Source organism: Propithecus coquereli, unplaced genomic scaffold (assembly GCF_000956105.1).
Source record: "Propithecus coquereli isolate 6110/MARCELLA unplaced genomic scaffold, Pcoq_1.0 Scaffold138, whole genome shotgun sequence".
NCBI lineage: Eukaryota > Metazoa > Chordata > Mammalia > Primates > Indriidae > Propithecus > Propithecus coquereli.
The window spans coordinates 3,496,716-3,516,016 of NW_012138080.1; the positions used below are offsets into that span (position 1 = coordinate 3,496,716).

At 36.0% G+C, this 19,301-nt stretch overlaps 1 protein-coding gene and 1 pseudogene across 1 annotated transcript in view; both read left to right on the forward strand.

Moving 5' to 3' along the window:
* PEX13 (peroxisomal biogenesis factor 13) overlaps positions 1-19,301 on the forward strand; it is a 31,706-nt gene that overhangs the window by 9,954 nt on the left and 2,451 nt on the right. The window contains exons 2-3 of the mRNA XM_012639231.1: positions 6,603-7,297; positions 18,001-18,126. Of these exons, the coding sequence (XP_012494685.1) occupies positions 6,603-7,297; positions 18,001-18,126 (821 nt within the window). The remainder of the gene's footprint in view (positions 1-6,602; positions 7,298-18,000; positions 18,127-19,301) is intronic.
* On the forward strand, positions 2,992-5,543 carry LOC105806104 (annotated as a pseudogene).

Below are 19,301 nucleotides of genomic sequence, written 5' to 3' on the forward strand. Positions count from 1 at the left end.
TTATGGGTAAACTGTCTTCTTCTTAGTAGCCTTTAAGATTTCATATGATACCTTGGTCTTCTGTATCTAGATTTGAATATACAGACACACATAAATAATTTATATTATACAGATTTATTACACTGTATCTACATTTGAATATACAGACATACATAATATTGTTCCCTCCTACTTAGGACCCACAGAGTTCGTGGTTTTTTTTTTTAATTCAGGAAAATTCTCACCAGTTATACCTTTAAATATTGTTTTACATATTGTTTAAGCACTATTCTTTCCTATGTCTTCTGTTAAACCAGGAATAGTTTCTGTTGCAAGTAACAATATCTGACTTACTGTACTTTGGACTATAAAGACATTTATTGTTAGCAAGAAGTCTAGAGATCTACTGTCTCAACATTGTCATCAAGGGAACTAAATTTTTCCTGGCTTCCCTTTTTTTTTTTCTTCTATCAGCTTTCTGACAGTTTTCGCCATCTCTGCTTTATTATTGCTCCTTTAAAAAGAATCTCTTTTTTTTCCTCTGGCTATTTTCAAGATTTTCTTGGTTTTTGGTTTTCAGCAATTATACTTTGTTAGGCCTTAATGTGGTTTTCTTTGTATTATGCTGGGTGGAATTCATAGGGATCTGTGAATTCATACTTGAATCTGACTTTGCCTTTCATTAATTTCAGAAAAGTTTCAGCCATTATTTCTTCAAACATTGCTTCTGCTTATTATCACTTTATTCCTTTAACTCAAATCACATATAAGCCCTATGTTTCAATATACTTGTATCTTACTCTCTTTTCTGTATTTTTCCTTTTGTTTCTCATGCTTCATTCTATGTATTTTCTTATGAATTCTCTTCTAGTTCACTAGTATTTTTCTTTCAGTGTGTCTAATCTGGTATTAAACCAGTCATTGAGTTCATAGTTTCAGGTTTGTTTGTTTTTTAGTTTTAGAATTTCCATTTGGTCCTGCTTCATAGTTTCTGTTCTCTGCTTAAAAATCCCAATCTTGTCGTTTTTCTTTTAATATATTAAGCATAGTTGTTTAAAGTCTGCCTAATAACTCTATTATCTGGATCCCCTATGGAGCTCTTTGTATTGTCTGATGTTGCTCTTTTTTTAACATGTAATTTTGTCATCATATAGGCCCAATTATTTTTTAATGAGTGCTGGACGTTGTATATAGATAATTTAAGGTGATGTGAGGGATGGTATCTTCCTCCAGAGACTTTTACTTTTGACCAGAATTTCAGGCCACTAGCAATCTAGTATAACTTTAATCTAATCAAAAGTTAAGCTGATTTGAAAATGTGATTTTAGTTCCTGCTAGGGCTAGTCTATTCCTGCTTACCTTTTCACCCTTATTCCTAGTGTATATCCCTTGAAGGTCCAAAGTATGGGGGTTTACTATGGCCCCCTTCTTTAGGATTCTCAACTCTAGTTTATGTCTCTTTAGCCATGGAGTCTATTAGAAGCTGTGCTTAGCTTCTCATCCTGTCTGCTGTCTCTTCTTAAATTGGCCCTAGTCCCTAGAGAAACATCTCAAAATATCATGCTCTCTGGTTTTTTTTTTTTCCTGGATTTTGAATCCAGAATTCCTCAGTGCCTTGTTCTTTAATGCTTCAAGCAGATATTTTTCTATTTTTTTTTCCTACCTTTCTAGTTGTTTTCAGTGGGGCGTTAATCTGATTACCTCAACTACCATTACTTAAAGTGAAATTTCCAAGTTCTGCATTTCCATTTGCTCTGTAGTGTACAGCAACTAATTTTCTTCTTGTTTAATAGTTGCAGGACAGCACTTGGGGCTGTGGGCATCATGTCTAAGATTTCTAATGGAATTTTTAAAAATATTTACCTCTTTTTATTTCATTTCCCCTTTTTTTCCACAGATGATGCTTCATTTATTTCTTTGATAATTTTAAACATATCTAGACTCTTTGAGATTTTATATATAATTAGTTTTCCTTTGAATGAATTTTATTCTTCTCAATGATTTTTGTTGGCTTGGTTTCTTAGTGTTTTTACTTCTTCGTTTGTGGTATTTTTTTATATGCTTATTTTGAGTAGGAATTTTAGAGTTCTGTTTTCCCTCCTTTCTGTCTTCCATATTCCTCTGTCTCTGTCCAGTAGGTTTCCTGTTGCCTCTACCTGTTCCCTCAGCACCCCCACCCCCAATATAAGAATTAGCTGTAAAACCAGTGGGTTAGATTAAGGCTATCACAGAACAGGTCTCTGAGCCCGTAGTTAACTTGTTTCATTTCCTGAGCTTGAGGCTTTAACAGAGTCTTTACCCCTTTCTTATGTTTGTAACTTTCTAAAAATCTTAAATTGTAGTCACCAAATTTAATAATCTGGTATTCTAGAACAAAAAATACAGTGACCAAAATTAACTCACTGATTTTAACAACAGATTAGACAACACTACAGAGAAAATTAGTGATTTAGAGCAATGCTACTCAAAACATGTTGTGTAGCTACCAGAGTCTCACTGCTATTTCCCAAAGTGAATAATAGCAGTCCACAATAAGATATGAAACTTGTGCCAGAATGTAAGCAACTTTGACACTAAGCACACTACTTAGTTCAGCTGACATTTTCTTGATAGCAATACTTTGTGAAGAAAGGATTTGTTGATTTGCATTATGGGGCAAGCTCTTTATCTGTTGTGAATTGGCCCTTTGAGTAGCAGTGACCTAGAGGATAATTGGGAAGAAAATACCCAGAATGAAGCACAAAGAGACAAAAGGGTGAAAATGTAGAAAGGAAGGAAAGAGATTTAGGGGATGAAGCAAGGTATAATTTACAAATAGAAAAGATGAATAGTCCTATAACTATTAAAACAGTGCATCTCAAAATATTTGTGTTGATGACCAGTACTTTTATAAAATACAGTAAAAACAGTAGTGTCAAGCTGTTTTAAACAATCTCATTTTCTGTACTTTTTGTACACTGGTACAAATGGTTCACAAACTTGTACTGGTCCATAGACCATAGTTTTAGTGGCATGGTACTAAAAGAAATTGAATTCGTAATTAAAATCTTTCCCACTAAGAGAATTCTAGTTTCCTATGACTTCACTGGTAAATTTTATAAATATTTAAGGAAGAAATAATTATACAGACTTTTCAGAATATAGAAAAGAAGGAAATACTCCCCGACTCTTTTTAAGAGGCCAGTATAACCCTGATAACCAAATCTGACAGACATTACAATAAAAGAAAGTTACAGGATATTCTCACTTGTGAACTTAGATATAAAAAATCTTCAACAAAATACTATACTGGCAAATCCAGCAGTATATTTTGGCCTACTTGGTTTTACTTCAGGAATGCAGGGCAGCTTTAACATTTGAAGACTAATGTCATTTACCATTTTAAGAGAATGAAGGAGAAATATCATATAATCATCTTGATAGATGCTAAGAAATCATTTGATAAGGTTCAGCATTCATTCATGGTAAAAACTCTTAGCAAATAGCAATAAAAAAGGAACTACAGGCCAGGCGCGGTGGCTCACGCCTGTAATCCTAGCACTCTGGGAGGCTGAGGCGGGCGGATTGTTTGAGCTCAGGAGTTCGAGACCAGCCTGAGCAAGAGGAGACCCCGTCTCTACTAAAAATAGAAAGAAATTAATTGGACAACTAAAAAAAATATATAGAAAAAATTAGCCGGGCATAGTGGCACATGCCTGTAGTCCCAGCTACTCGGGAGGCTGAGGCAGAAGGATTGCTTGAGCCCAGGAGTTTGAGGTTGCTGTGAGCTAGGCTGACGCCATGGCACTCTAGCCCGGGCAACACAGTGAGACTCTGTCTCAAAAAAAAAAAAAAGAACTACTAAATTTATAACAAACCTATAGCAAATAATAATTCATAGTGAAATTCATGTTGAAATTTTCCCTTTTGAGGTCAGAAATGAGGCAAGGATGCCTGCTATCACTTCTAGTCAAGGTGTAATACCTTAACAGTCAAAGCTATAAAACCGAAAAGGAAGAAATAAACCTATCATTATTCATATACAATGTGACTGCAAATCCTTAAGATTCCAGAAAATCCAAAAGAAGGATCCAAAACAAGGTTGCTGGATATAAGGATCATATACAAAAAAATAAATTATTCCTATATAACAGCAACAATGTAATTTTAGAATGACACCATTCACCATAGCATCAAAAAATTAAATATATAGGAATAAATCTAAAGAAAACCCTCTACACGATAAATTATAAAACATTACTGAGACTCAATAATTAAGTTTTTTAAAACATTGAGAAAGACCTTTAAAAGACCTGAATAAATGGAGCATTTATTGCATATGTGGATTGAAACTGTCAGTATTATAAAGATGTTGATTTACTTCAAATTAATCTATAGATTCAATGTAATCTCAAACAGAATCTCAAAAGGGTTTATTGGGGAGGAGGGGTATAGAACTTCAATCTCTGATTGTGGAATTTATATGGAAATGCAAAGGGTTAAATAGCCAAGACACTCTTGAAGATAAAGAACAAATGTCGGAGGACTTGTTTTATTGGATATTTAGACCTATTATAGGGGTAGTGGGCGACAGCAGAGGCAGCCTACTCCCAGCGTGCCTCATGGCTGTGTGTCTGCGCTGGCCTTGCCGGTGGAACTGGGCTTCGCCAAGGAGGCGCTGGTGTGGCGGCTGCGTAGCGACCAGTTCCCCAGCAAGGTGGGCAGCCGGTGTGGCTGGGCAAGGCCAGGCTGCCAAGGCCTGGGGGCCCGGCCAGCCACGCCGCCCACGCCTTCCACCAATGCCTGCCTCTTCCTCTTCTGCTGCCGCGAGCTTTTAGGAATAAGCTACCCAGGAAAAATGACCATGACTCATATTGAGCCACCTTCTGAGAATCCTCCCTCAGAAACAAGAGAATCTGTGTGTTTCCAGCTTAAGTCTGGCATTCATCTCTGAAGGATTTGTGGCTGTTCAGGCCCCAAAACATGCTCCCTATGTCACAAGGCACGCTACTGCTATAAGGTACGTCAGGCTCTCGACTGGAGATCAGGACACAAGCAGGCGTGTTCACAGCCAGATCATTGGGACCATGCAATTCCAGACCACAACTTCCTTTTTCTGAATTTGAAATTGTAATAGAAACAGAAGATGAGATTATGCCTGAAGTTGTGGAAAAGGAAGATGCTACAGAGATTCTGGGCAGCGTAGGTGAAGCACTTGAGGAAGAACTAGATTCCGTGGCAAAACATGAATCCAGGGAGGATAAAATTTTCCAGAAGTTTAAAACTCAAATAGCCCTTGAACCAGAACAGATTCTCAGTTACGGAGGGTCTTGCCCCCATCTGGATTTCTGGTGAAAATATCCCTCAAGAAAAGGATGTTACAGATTGCCTCTGTGGTTCCAAAAGAATATTTGAATTCCAGGTCATGCCTCAGCTGCTGAACTACCTACCTGAAGGCCGACAGACTGGGCAGGAGTGTAAACTGGGGCATCCTGGCTGTCTTTGCCTGTGCTGAGAGCTGTAGCTTCGGTACTGGCTGTAAAGAGGAATATGTGTGGAAGCAGGATGTACCAGATTTACCTTAAAGGCATCTTAAAGCCTTAAAAAATATTAATGATCTTACACCTTGTAATTCCTTTTCTAGGACTTTATCCTAAGGAAATAATTATACCAGAAATAGAGGCACAGAGATACAGAGATAGAGATGTTGCTTGAGGCATTGTTTACAGTGTCTAAATATTAATAAAACAAAAATGTCCAGTGACAGGGAATTAAATAAATTTTGGTGTTCCACAGTAGAAGGCTACACAGTCTTAATGATACATACCTATGTGGACACTAAATAAGATATAGATCTAAATTGACACTAGATACCATTATAAGTGGTGTTCATGGTATGACCATATTTTTGTAAAAATATTTCTCCATGTATATGCACACAGAAATCTAGAAAGACAAAACAAAAAAAGACCTATTATTAAACTATAGTAATTAAGATAGTGTTATTTAGGTACAAGGATGAACAAATATCTAGTTGTAACTAACCTTGAGAAAATTAACAAGTGTCTTAAAAAAGACACCACAGATTGGAGATAATACAGTTATGCACTGCATAATGATGGTTCAGTCAACAACAGAATACATGAATGACAGTGGTCCCATAAGATTATAATACTGTATTTTCACTGTTTTAGATGTACAAATACTTACCATTGTGTTACAGTTGCCTGTACTATTCAGTACAGTAACATGCTATACAGTTTTGTAACCTAGAAGCAATAGGCTGTGTCATATAGCCTAGGTGTGTAGTAAGCTATACCATATGGGTTTGTATGAGTATACTCTGTGATCACAAAACAAAATCACCAAACAACACATTTCTTATAATGTATCCCCACCATTAAGTGACACATATCTGTATTCATAATGCCAGGATAAGTAAATAAGAGTTCAGTCAGCTATTTTATCTTACTCATTTTGTCTTAATGAGATTCTAAGCATCTGAATATTAGAGACTATTTCTAACTCAAAACATCTTCAGTAGAATTGGTCACAGCACTAGTTATATAGGAGGGGTTTAGTAGTTGCTTTAAATTGTATTTATTGTGGCTTAAGTAACTATTTCGAATCTTTTTTGGTTTTAGATCTGCTGATTTGGGTCCTTCTTTAGTGACAAGACCTGGACAACCAACACTTACCAGAGTGCCCCCACCCATTCTACCAAGACCATCACAGCAGACAGGAAGCAGCAATGTGAACACTTTCAGACCTGCTTACAGTTCATTTTCCTCTGGATATGGTGCCTATGGAAATTCATTTTATGGAAGCTATAGCCCTTATAGTTATGGATATAATGGTTTGGGCTATAACCGCCTCCGTGTAGATGATCTTCCACCCAGTAGATTTGTTCAGCAAGCTGAAGAAAGCAGCAGAGGTGCATTTCAGTCCATTGAAAGTATTGTGCATGCATTTGCCTCTGTCAGTATGATGATGGATGCTACCTTTTCAGCTGTCTATAACAGTTTCAGGGCAGTATTGGATGTAGCAAATCACTTTTCTCGATTAAAAATACACTTTACAAAGGTTTTTTCAGCTTTTGCATTAGTTAGGACTATAAGGTATCTTTACAGACGGTTACAGCAAATGGTAGGTTTAAGAAGAGGCTCTGAGAATGAGGATCTGTGGGCAGAAAGTGAACGAACTGTGGCTTGCCTTGGTGCTGAGGACGGAGCAGCTAACTCAGCAAAATCTTGGCCAATATTCTTGTTCTTTGCTGTCATCCTTGGTGGTCCTTACCTCATCTGGAAACTGCTGTCTACCCACAGTGAGGAAGTAACAGGTAAGGGAACGGGCTTAAAAACTAACAATCTCAGATTTCGAGAATATATTTGTTAAATTAGCTGTCTTTGTGTTAACTTGTATTGACTATTTTGATCCAATTATATTTTAAATTAACACCTTCAAAAGTGGAAGAGGAATATGTAGCAAAAACAGGTTTGCTGATTGATTTATTATTAGTTCAATTTAACAGTAAACATTACCTTAGTGCTATCAAGGTACTAAAACTTGGTGCTGTGGAGTATACAAATATATGTAGGGCATAATCCCTAACTTTCTCAAACTTATTCGAATATATGTTAAGACACATATACAGGTAATTTAAATTAGGCAGAAAGAGTGTGGTAAGGACTATGACAGAAGGTTTCTTCAGCTATTTTTTTTTAATTTTTAATTATGGCTACATAATAGTTCTGTATCTTTATAGGGTGCATAATGTTTTGATACAGAGATACAATGTGAATTAATCAAATCAGGGAAATTAGAGTATCCATCACCTCAGTCATTTAACATTTCTTTGTGTTAGGAACATTCCAGTTCCACTCTTTTAGTTATTTTAAAGTGTACCCTAACTTACCGTTGATTATAGTCACTTTATTGTCCTATCAAATATTGTTCATACTATCAAACTATCTAACTATATTTTTGCACCCATTAACCATAACCACTGTATCTCCCTCTCCCCATTACCCTTCCCAGCCACTGGTAACAGTCATTTTACTCTCTGTCTCCATGACATCAATTGTTTAGCTCCCACATATGAGTGAGAACATGCAAGATTTGTCTTTTTGTCCTTGGCTTCTTCAGTTCCATTCATGTTGTTTCAAATGGCAGGATTTCATTCTTTCTTATGGCTATAAAATATTTTTCGTTGTGTACATGTACCACAGTTTCTTTGTCTATTCCTCTGTTGATGGACACTTAGGTTGATTCCATAGCTTGGCTATTGTGAATAATGCTGCAATAAAAATGGGAGTGCAGATACCTTTTTGATACACTGAATTCCCATCCTTTGGATATATACCCAGCAACAGGATTGCTGGGTCATCTGGTGGTTCTATTTTCAGTTTTTTGAGGAACCTCCATACTGTTCTCCATAGTGGTTGCACTAATTTACATTCCCCCCAACAGTGTTTGAGGGTTCTCTTTCTCCACATCCTCACCAGCATTCATTATTGCCTGTATTTTTTTGATAAAAGCTATTTTAACTGGGAAGAGATGATATCTCATTGTGGTTTTGATTTGCATTTCGCTGATGATTAATGATGAACATTTTTTCATATACCTCTTAGCCATTCATGTGTCTTCTTTTGAGAAATGTCTATTCAGATCCTTTGCCCATTTTTTAATTGGATTATTTGATTTTTTTCCTATTTAGTTGTTATTAATTCTAGTTATTAATTCCTTGTCAGATGGATAGTTTGTAGATATTTTCTCTGATTCTGTGGATTGTCTACTCGATTTATTGATTGTTTCCTTCGCTGTGCAGAAAATTTTTAGCTTGATGTGATCCCATTTGTCCAATTTTGCTTTGGTTGCCTGTGCTTTGGGAGTATTACTCAAGAAATCCTTGCCCAGACCAATGTCTGGAAGCATTTCCCTAATGTTTTCTTTTACTAGTTTCATAGTTTCAGGTCTTAGATTTAAGTCTTTAATCCATTTTGATTTGATTTTTGTATGTGGTGAGAGATAAGGGTCTAGTTTCATTCTTCTGCATATGGATATCCAGTTTTCCCAGCACCATTTATTGAAAGAGATTGTCCTTTCCCCACTATCTGTTCTTGGAACCTTTGTCAAAGATAAGTTCACTACAGATGTGTGGATTTTTTCTGAGTTCTCTATTCTGTTCCATTGGTCTATGTGTCTGATTTTATGCCAGTACCATGTTGTTTTGGTTACTGCAGCTCTGTAGTATAATTTGAAGTCAGGTAATGGGATTCCGCTAGTTTTGTTCTTTTCCCTAGGATGGCTTTGGCTATTCTGGGTCCTGTATGGTTCCATATAAATTTTAGGATTCTTTTTTCAATTTCTGTGAAGAATGTCATTGGTATTTTGATGGGAATTGCATTGAATCTGTAGATTGCTTGGGGTATTATGGACATTTTAGCAATATTGATTCTTCCAATCCATGAGCATGGAATATCTTTCCATTTTTTTGTGTCCTCTTCAACTTCTTTCATCAATGTTTTATAGTTTTCATTATAGAAATCTTTCACTTCTTTGATTAAGCTTATTCCTAGGTAGTTTATTGTATTTGTAGCTATTGTAAATGGGATTTCTTTCTTGGTTTCTTTTTCAGACTATTTACTGTGGGCATATAGAAATGCTACTGATTTTTGTATGTTGATTTTGTATCCTGCGACTTTACTGGATTTGTTTATCAGTTCTAATAGTTTTGGGGTGGAGTCTTAGGTTTCTCTAGATAAAAAAATCATATCATCTGCAAACAAGGATAACTTCTTCCTTTCCAATTTGAATATCCTTTATTTCTTTCTCTTGTCTGATTGCTCTAGCTAGAACTTCTAGTACTGTGTTGAATAACAGTGGTGAAAGTGGGCATCCTTGTCTTGTTGTAGATCTTAGAGGAAAGGCTTTCAGTGTTTCCCCATTCAGTATGATACTAGCTATGGGTCTGTATACAGCTTTTCTTGTGTTGAGGTAACTTAGTTCTGTACCAGTTTTTTGAGTTTTTATCATGAAGGGATGTTGAGTTTTATCAAACACTTTTTCAGTGTCAGTTGAAATGATCATATGGGTTTTGTCCTTTGTTCTGTTGATATGATGTATCACATTGATTGATTTGCATATGCTGAACCATCCTTGCATCCCTGGGATGAATCCCATTTGATCATGAATAATCTTTTTAATGTGTTGTTGAATTTGGTTTGCTAGTATTAATATTTCGTTGAAGGTTTTTGTATCTGTATTCATCAGAGATATTAGCCTATAGTTTTCTTTCTTTGTTGTGTCTTTGTCTGGTTTTGGTATCAGGGTGATACAAGCTTCATAGAATGAGTTCGGGAGTATCCCTATCTCTGTAATTTTTTGGATTGGTTAAATAGGACTGGTATTAGTTCTTATTTGAATGCTTGGTAGGATTCCCCAGCAGTAAAGCCATCGGGTCCTGGGCTTTTCTTTGATGGAAGACTTTTTATTACTGCTTCTCTTTACTTGTTGGTTTATTCAGGTTTTGTATTTCTTCCTGGTTCAATCTTGGTAGGTTGTATGTTAGAAATTTATCCATTTCTCGTAGGTTTTCCAATTTATTAGCATACAGTTGCTCATAGTAGTCTCTAATGATCCTTTGGATTTCTACATTATCAGTTGTGTATCAGTTATAATGTCTCCTTCATCTCTGATTTTTTTGTTTTTTTTTTTATCCTATAACTTAAATACTATGATCTCTGATTTTATTTATTTGGGTCTTCTCTCTTTTTTTCTTAATCTGGCTAAAGGTGTGTCTATTTTGTTTATCTTTTCAAAAAACCAACTTTTTGTTTTGTTTATCTTTTGTATTTTTTGTTTCAATTTCACTTATTTCTATTCTGATCTTTATTATTTCTTCTACTAATTTTGGGTTTGGTTTGCTCTTGTTTTTCTAGTTCTTTGAGATGCATCATTAAGTTGTTTATTTGAAGCTTTTCTACTTTTTTGATATAGGCATTAATTGCTATAAACTTTCCTCTTATTACTACTTTTTCTGTATCCCATATGTTTTGGCTTGTTGTGTTTTTATTTTCATTTGTTTCGAGAAATTTTTAATTTCCTTCTTAATCTCTTCATTGACCCACTCGTCATTCAGGAGCATATTGTTTAATTTCCATGTGTTTGTATATTTTCCAATGTTCCCCTTGTTGTTGATTTCTAGTTTTATTCCATTGTGGCCAGAGAAAATATTTGGTGTGGTTTTAATTTTATTAAATTTTTTGAGACTTGTTTTGTGGCCTAACATTTGGTATATTCTTGAGAATGATCCATGAGCTGAGTAAAAGAATGTGAATTCTGCAGCTGTTAGATGAAATGTTCTATAAATATCTGTTAGATCCATTTGGTCTATAGTGCAGATAAGTTCAATGTTGCATTGTTGATTTTCTGTCGGATAATCTGTCCAATGCTGAAAGTGGAGTGTTGAGGTCTCCAACAATTATTGTATTGGGGTCTATCACTCTCTTTAGCTGTAATAATGTTTGCTTTAAATATCTGGGTGCTCCATTTTTGGGCGCATGTATATTTCAAATTGTTATAGCCTCTTGCTGAATTGACCCCTTTATCATTATATGATGACTTTGTTTTTCTCTTTTTACAGTTTGTCTCTTAAAATCTATTTTATCTGATAGAAGTATTGCTGCTTGTAGTCTTTTTTGGTTTCCACTTGCATGGAATGTCTTTTTCCATCCCTTAATTTTCGGTCTGTGAGTGTCTAACAGGTGAAGTGTATTTCATCTCATTAAATTGTTTCAACAACCCAAAGAAATAGGAATTATCATCATTTTAAAAGTGACAAAACTGAGGTTCAGAGAACTCACTTACCTAGTGTTACATCTTTGATAAAGCAAAACTGTAAATAAAACCAGGGCTGCTTGACTGTTAAGCCTATATTCTATCAACTGGTACAGAGTACTATCTCACTTTAGAAAAGTGAAGCTAACATTTTTGTCCAGGAAGAAATGGCATCCGTGTCATTTTTTTTTTTTTTTAAGAGAGGGTCTCAGCTATGTTGCCTAGGCTAGAATGCAGTGGCGTCATCACAGCTCACTGTAACTTCAAACTCCTAGGCTCATGTGATTCTCTTGCCTCAGCTTCCCAAGTAGTTGGGACTATAGGTGCACGCTCATTTTTCTTTTTTTTGTAGAGATGGAATCTCACTCTGTTTTGCCCAGACTGGTCTTGAATTCCTGGCCTCAAGCAATCCTCCTGCCTCGGCCTCCCAAAATGCTGGGATTACGGATGTGAGCTGTTACACCCAGCCGGAGTTAGATTTTTGAAAGATAGGTAACATTTCATCAGTTAGGTCAGGAAACAAAGACTGTCAATCCAGTGGACCAGCTTGAACAGAAATACTTAGGCAGAAAATATGAGATTTGTTCAGTAGTTGTCCTATAATATTGAATGGAATAGTACGAAAGAAAGCTGAGAAATTAGGTTGAAGGCTAATAGTAGAAAACCTTAATTGCCATTATGAGACTTAATTTCCATTTAGTAAAGAATGGATGGTTTTTTCGTAGTTTTTGTGTTGTTGTTTTATTTTTTAGCAGGTTGTGACATATATATAATATAAACAGTGCTCTAAAGAGGTCAGTCTGTCTGAAGTGTTTAAGATAAATCAGTAGAGATTAAACTGATTGAAATTAGTTGGTAGGATTCATAAAAGATTTGGGTTATGTTCACCTTTGTATTCCTAATATCGAACATGGCATGTGGAAGCTATATAATAAATATGATGTTTTTGCATTAAATTGGATGAGAGATAATGAACTAGGTTTTATGAGAAGCAGGATTGATGTAATAGAACCAATGGGTATAGTCATTGACCAAATGTGGTACATAAAGGGAAAGAAGGAATTAACATGCCCTAGTCCTTTAAATTTGGATTTTCAGAGAGAGAGTTTTATTCATTAATTCAATAAATATTTGTTGAGTGCCTACTACATGCTAGTCACAGTTGTGGGAACTAAGGATACAACAGACTAAAATAATCCCTGCCCTTGTGACAATCTAATAGGGAGAGACAGTAAACAAATAAGTAAAATATATAATAAGTCAGAAGGTACTAAGTGCCATAGGAAAACAAATAAATTAGGGAAGAATGTTGGGGAGTGCCAGGTGTAGATACTGGGATTGCAGTGCTACATATAGTCAGGAAAGTCCTCCCTGAAGGAGATGAGGGAATAAGCCCTGCAACTCTGAGGGAAGAGTGTTTGAGGCATAGGGAATGGCAAAAGTCCAAAGGTATTTAAGTGACAGTGTGCCTGGTATATCATGTGAACTGCAAGGAGGCCTGTGTGGTTGGAGCAAAGTGAGAGTGGCAGGAGATGAAGGTGGAAGATTACAGTGTGTAGATGGTATAAGTCCGTAAATATTTGTAAGAACATTGGCCTTTATTCTGAAATGGGAAGCCATCACAGAGTTTTGAGCAAGAGTGATATGCCCTGACATACATTTTACAAAGAAAATCTTTTTTGCTAAGAATGGTTCTTAGGTAGAGCTACAGCAGAAGAGGCCAGTTGGGAAAGTCAAGAGGCCATTACATTAATTCAAGTGAGAGATGATGGTGGCTTGGCTCATAGTGGCAGTGACATGGGTCCTGAGATGGAGTCAAATTGTGGATATGTATTTGTAGGTAAAGCTAGTAAAATAAATGTAGAGAAATCACCCGGAACAACTGGTTTGTGAGCAATTACAATTAATTTGGTTGGGGTTATATTGAGCTTGATGTGCCAGTGGGACATTCAAGATAAATTTGAGAAAGTGTCAGAAAGCAGTTTAAAAGGGAGGACAGGATCTTAGAAAAGAGGTTAAAAAAAAACAAAAAGGAAAGAGCTACGAATCATCCACATAGCTGGGTGCGGTGGCACACACCTGTAGTCCCAGCTACTCAGGAGGTTGAGGCAAGAGGATCACTTGAGCCGAGGAGTTTGAGGTTACAGTGAGTTATGATCATGCCACTGCATTTTAGCCTGGGTGACACAGCAAGACCCCATCTCTTAAAAAAAAAATAGTCATCCATAGAAACATAGAAGTGATAGTTGAAATAGTATAAGTGGATCATATTACTATGGTAGAAAGTCGGAAAATAAGGAGGGGTAAAATGGAAATCAGGAAGAACAGAAATAGAATCATGTGATTGCTGCATTATAGAGGCAGGGATGAAAGGAATTTTCAAGAGTAAGAAGAAGGATGATGAATGATGTGAGGTGCTATAATAAGATAAGATGAAGAACTGAAAAAAGATCATTAGATTCGGCAATTGGAGATTATCAAGCTCCAGCAAGTAGATTTGGTGGAGTGGAGAAGACAGAAACTGTAGCAAGGGAGAGGGGTAAATAAAGTCAGAAGAGGTGGAAAAAGAAAAGATTAGCAATGAGTGGAAGGAGAGGAAAAAATAATAGCCTAGTTCAATGAAAAAGTCAATGTGGTTATTTTCAGGTTTTGTTGTGCTTTTTTTTTTTTTTAAGAAGAGAAGAGATCTGAGAATGTTTTTAGGCTAAAAGGAAGGAGGCAGGAGAGGAACAATTGTAAATAAGGGGAAGACATAAGTTAAATGATGAAGAAGCTTCCCATCTCTCCTATTGTAAGAGAGGCTGTGATCCAAGTAACCAGGTAAAAAGGAGGAGCAGTTCTTTATTTGAGGCAAACGAAGGAGAAATGTGTAATGATACAAAGAGATTTTTAAGGAGAAGTAAAATTGAGGAAATTTATGTCCTGTCACTTTAACTACGTAGAGCAGGGGTTGGTGAACTATGGCCTGTGGGCCAAATCTGGCCTGCTCCTGTTTTTGTACAGCCCACAATCTAAGAAAGGTTTTTATATCTTTCAATAGTTGGAAAAAAATTAAAAGAATATTTAAAAAATCAAAGGAATTTGTGATGTGAAAATTATGTAAAATTCAAATTTCAGTGTTCAATAATAAAGTTTTATTGAAACGTGCACTCATTTGTATACATATTGTTATGCCTACTTTTGCACTATAACAGCAGAATTGAGTAGTTTGCATAGAGACAATGTGTGGGAGTCTCATTGTTCCACACTTCTGCACACTACAGATCTCAATAACTTAGTTATAATTTGACGGCATGTTGAGAAACATATACATTGTTATACCACAATGTGTTTTTTAAGATTTTAAGTGCATACATGGCACACAAGAAGAGAAAAGAGGACTTTGAGTGTCACTTTTTTTTTTTTTTTTTTTTTAAACCAGAATCTCTCTCCATTGCCCTGGGTAGAATGCAGTGGAGTCATCATAGCTCACTGCCACCTCCAACTCCTGGGCTCAAGCTATCCTCCTGCCTCAGCCTCCTGAGTAGCTGGGACTACAGGCATGCACTACCACACCTGGCTAATTTTTTCTATTTTTTGTAGAGACTTTCTTGCTCTTGCCCAGGCTGATCTTGAACTCCTGGGCTCAAGCGATCCTGCCACCTCAGCCTCCCAGAATGCTAGGATTATAGACGTGAGCCACTGCGCCTAGCCTGAGTGTCATACTTTTAAGGCACAGTATAGTATGGATTATTTTGTTATTGAATTAGATGGTAAAGTACTGTATTTATTATGCAATGACACTATAGTTACGCTAAATAAATGTAATGCACATCAACATTATGAGACTGAACACTCATCATAGAAAATCAACAGTCAGAAAAATTAGAAAATTTAGAATGGAAATCTCATCACAGCCAAATTTCCTCACCAAAAAAGAAGAAAAAAAGAAAGAAAATGAGGCCACAACCAAAATAAATTTCTGAGAGGTTCATTTATTAGTCAAGCAAAGAAAGATGTTTACCAATAGTGATTGCAATAGCCAAAGATATGTGTCTGGAGAAAGTAAACTTGCTTAAGACTATTAGCCTTTAGGTGAGTTTCTTAAAAAGTTGAAGGCATTTGGAACAACATAGCCAACTTAAAACAAAGCACAAATGATTCGACTGTTTTTCCTTGGCTCATGATTACCCAACAGATATTAATAGTTGCTATGGTTTGAATGTGGCCCCTGAAGTTGATGTATGGGAAACTTAATTCCCAATTCAACAGTGTTAAGAGGTGGGACTTTTACGAGGTGATTAGGTTAGATGTTATCCAGGGAATGGTCTCATCACAAGGTTGGGTATAAAAGCTAGTTTGGTCCTCTCTTGCTTGCATTGTCTTGTCATGTGGTTCCTTCTGCCATGTTATAACACAGCAGGAAGGCCCTTACCAGATGCAGCCCCTTGATCTTGTACTTATCAGCCTCCAGAACTGTCAGCAAAATAAGTAAACTTCTCTTGTTTATAAATTACCCAGTCTGTGGTATTCTGTTATAGTGCCATAAAATGGACTAAGTAGTGCTCAGTTGTTTATTTGAGGGGTCAATGATGAATTAGAAGTGGCTGAAGAATTAGCTTCTGTGAGTAGTCTGTGTGGTATAAATACAGACACTAATATTTTCAAGGAAGTCGAAAATGCTAATTCAGTACAACCTGAGGAATCTGCTAAGATGTATTGAAGCTGATGGTGGTGAAAATATAGGTGGATCAGAGGAAGACTTAGTTGGACAAAATTTACAAAGCTTTTGAAAATACGGGGGGTGGTTTGTTTTGTTTCGTTTTTTTGAGACAGGCTCTCACTCTGTCATTCAGGTTAGAGTACAGTGGTATCGTCATAGTTCACTGCAACCCCAAACTCCTGGGCTGGAGCAATCCTTCTGCCTCAGCCTCCCAAGTAGCTGGCACAACAGGTTTGTGCCACCATTCCCGGCTAATATTTTTGGTTCTTTTTTTCAGAGATTGAGGTTTTCACTCTGTTGCCTAGGCTGGTCTCAAACTCCTGGCCTCAAATCCTTGGCCTCAAGCAATCCTCCCACCTTAGCCTCCCAAAGTACTGGGATTACAGGTGTGAGCCACCACCCCTCTCCAGTTTTTTAAGCCTATGATTATTCATTATATTAATGTTACTCATCATCAGGTACATTGCAGAAAATATTTGAATATATCATGTGTTATTGAACCAATAGTGTCAAAGGTAAACTCTATTCACTCTTGTGACATAAGCATTGTCAGTTTTGTGAGTTTTTGTCAGTTGTAGAAGCTGAATATCAAGACTTGCTCTACCACACAGCAGTTCAATGGTTTAACAAGGCTTAGGTTTTATTTTTTTGAGATTGAGACCAAGACTGAAATTTTTCTAAACAGAACCACCTTCAACCACTATTACTAAACACTTGCAATGGCTTTGGAAATCAGCTTTTGCTGCAGACTTGGTTATATTCTTAATAAATTTAACATAAAACTATAAGGCAGAACAGTGCTTATATGCAAAACTTATGCTGTAATAAAGTTATTTTGACAGCAGCTAACATTGTTTGAATCACAAGTAATATCACACTGTTTTATACACCTCCCAGGCTGTCAAAGGAAATGATTAATCTGCAATGTAATGACATGGTAAAAGGCAAATATCAAGAGAAGAATTTAACAGAATTCTAGTCTATTAAGCTTCCAAGTAATGAATATGCTCAATTAAAACCACACACTTACAGAAGTGAAATATCCTCCCCCCAAAATATTCCAATCTGCTAAGTAGTAGAACTGTATTACAAAAAAAGAACAAAACAAAACTGTTACTACATTTTGAATTTTATCAGTAAAAAAAATTATGGAAATTGTGTTTTCTCTTGTTACATGAGTAACTACACAATATCCTTTATTTTGCCTCTTGGTCTGTAAAACCCAAAATATTTACTATCTGACCCTTTATAGAAAAAATTTGCCAACCCCTGGCTTAAAGTAAGTGAACTGAAATTTGGAGCTTAAAGAAAAGGAAAAAGTTCATAATATCCTAGTGAATGTTTGGTTGATTTAACATAGTGTTTACTATAGAATTTACTTGGGAGGGGAGGACGTTTGACAAATAAAATTATGCAGTTTGCAAACCATAGCCAGTGAAATACTTGCATTTTTCTTTTTTAAATTTTGCTAACCTAATCTTAATTCTTGATTTGTCTTATAGACAACATCAACTGGGCAAGTGGTGAGGATGACCATGTAGTTGCTAGAGCAGAATATGATTTTGTTGCTGTATCTGAAGAAGAAATTTCTTTCCGGGCTGGTGATATGCTCAACTTAGCTCTCAAAGGTAACAAATTATGAATTACATTGAAATTATCTGTGAATTTTTAACATTTATAAAGATAATGTTAAAAACTACAACAAAGGATCTTGTTCATTGTTAGTTAACTTTGAGGTAGTTACTAGAATCTTTCGTGTCAATTTAGATTTCCAAATCTGAGGGAGTCAGGGAGAAATGCCCCATCAGAGTTGTTCCAGTAGTATTTCACTGAGATAAGGAAAGTCTTTGTTTCTATAGCCTCTTCTAAATTCAAAACACTTGAATTACAGACTCCATTAATCCCAACAGAAAAACATGAGGTAAGTACTAAATGTAATAAATCTAATAAACCAAAGGAATCTATTAACAGTACCATCTAAGCATCCCTATCTGTCCTTGATTATTGGGACTGATATTGCTTGCTTTATTACTTGAATGGTGTTTACTGAAACTCTATCATAAATATTTTAGGAATCATTGTCACGAAGGATTATAGACCCTTAGCAAGAAATTTATATACATCTCAGGCTTATTTTCGAATCAAGTCACAGATAGTTTTTAATGACTCCAGGCAAAAATGACCTTTTCCTTTACCTTTCCCCAGTAATGATTATCAGGATTTTTGTGGATTTTTTTTTTAATTTGTATATTTGTGGGGATTCAGATTTATTGCAAAAAGTTACATTTCATTGGTAAAGGTACTAGTAACCATAACAGATGTCATTTATAGAATACTTACTGTGTAAAAGGTACTGTATTTTACATATATCATTTGACCCTTACAATAATACTATCAAGTGGTACTATCATCCTGTCCTTGTTTTACACAGGAGGAAACTGAGACTCAGAATGAGTAAATTGTTCAGTATCACAGAGCTGAACTATGAATCTAGATTTGTCTGACTTCAAAGCCTATGCTGTTAATCACTCTGGCTAACATTTTCATGGGAGCATCTGTTAATGGAAACTTTAGCTTTATTGATTTTAGTCACTCTACATAGGGAAAATACCTTCAATGTTCAAATCATTACTTTTATGTGTAAATAATTGAAAAATTTGGAAAAATTTTGGATCAAATTGCTAAATCTCTGCCTCATTCCTTCTTACATAAAACCTAGGATTCAGCTGGGTTCAGTGGTACACATCTGTAGCCAGAGCTACTTGGGAGGCCAAGGTAGGAGGATTACTTGAGGCCAGGAGTT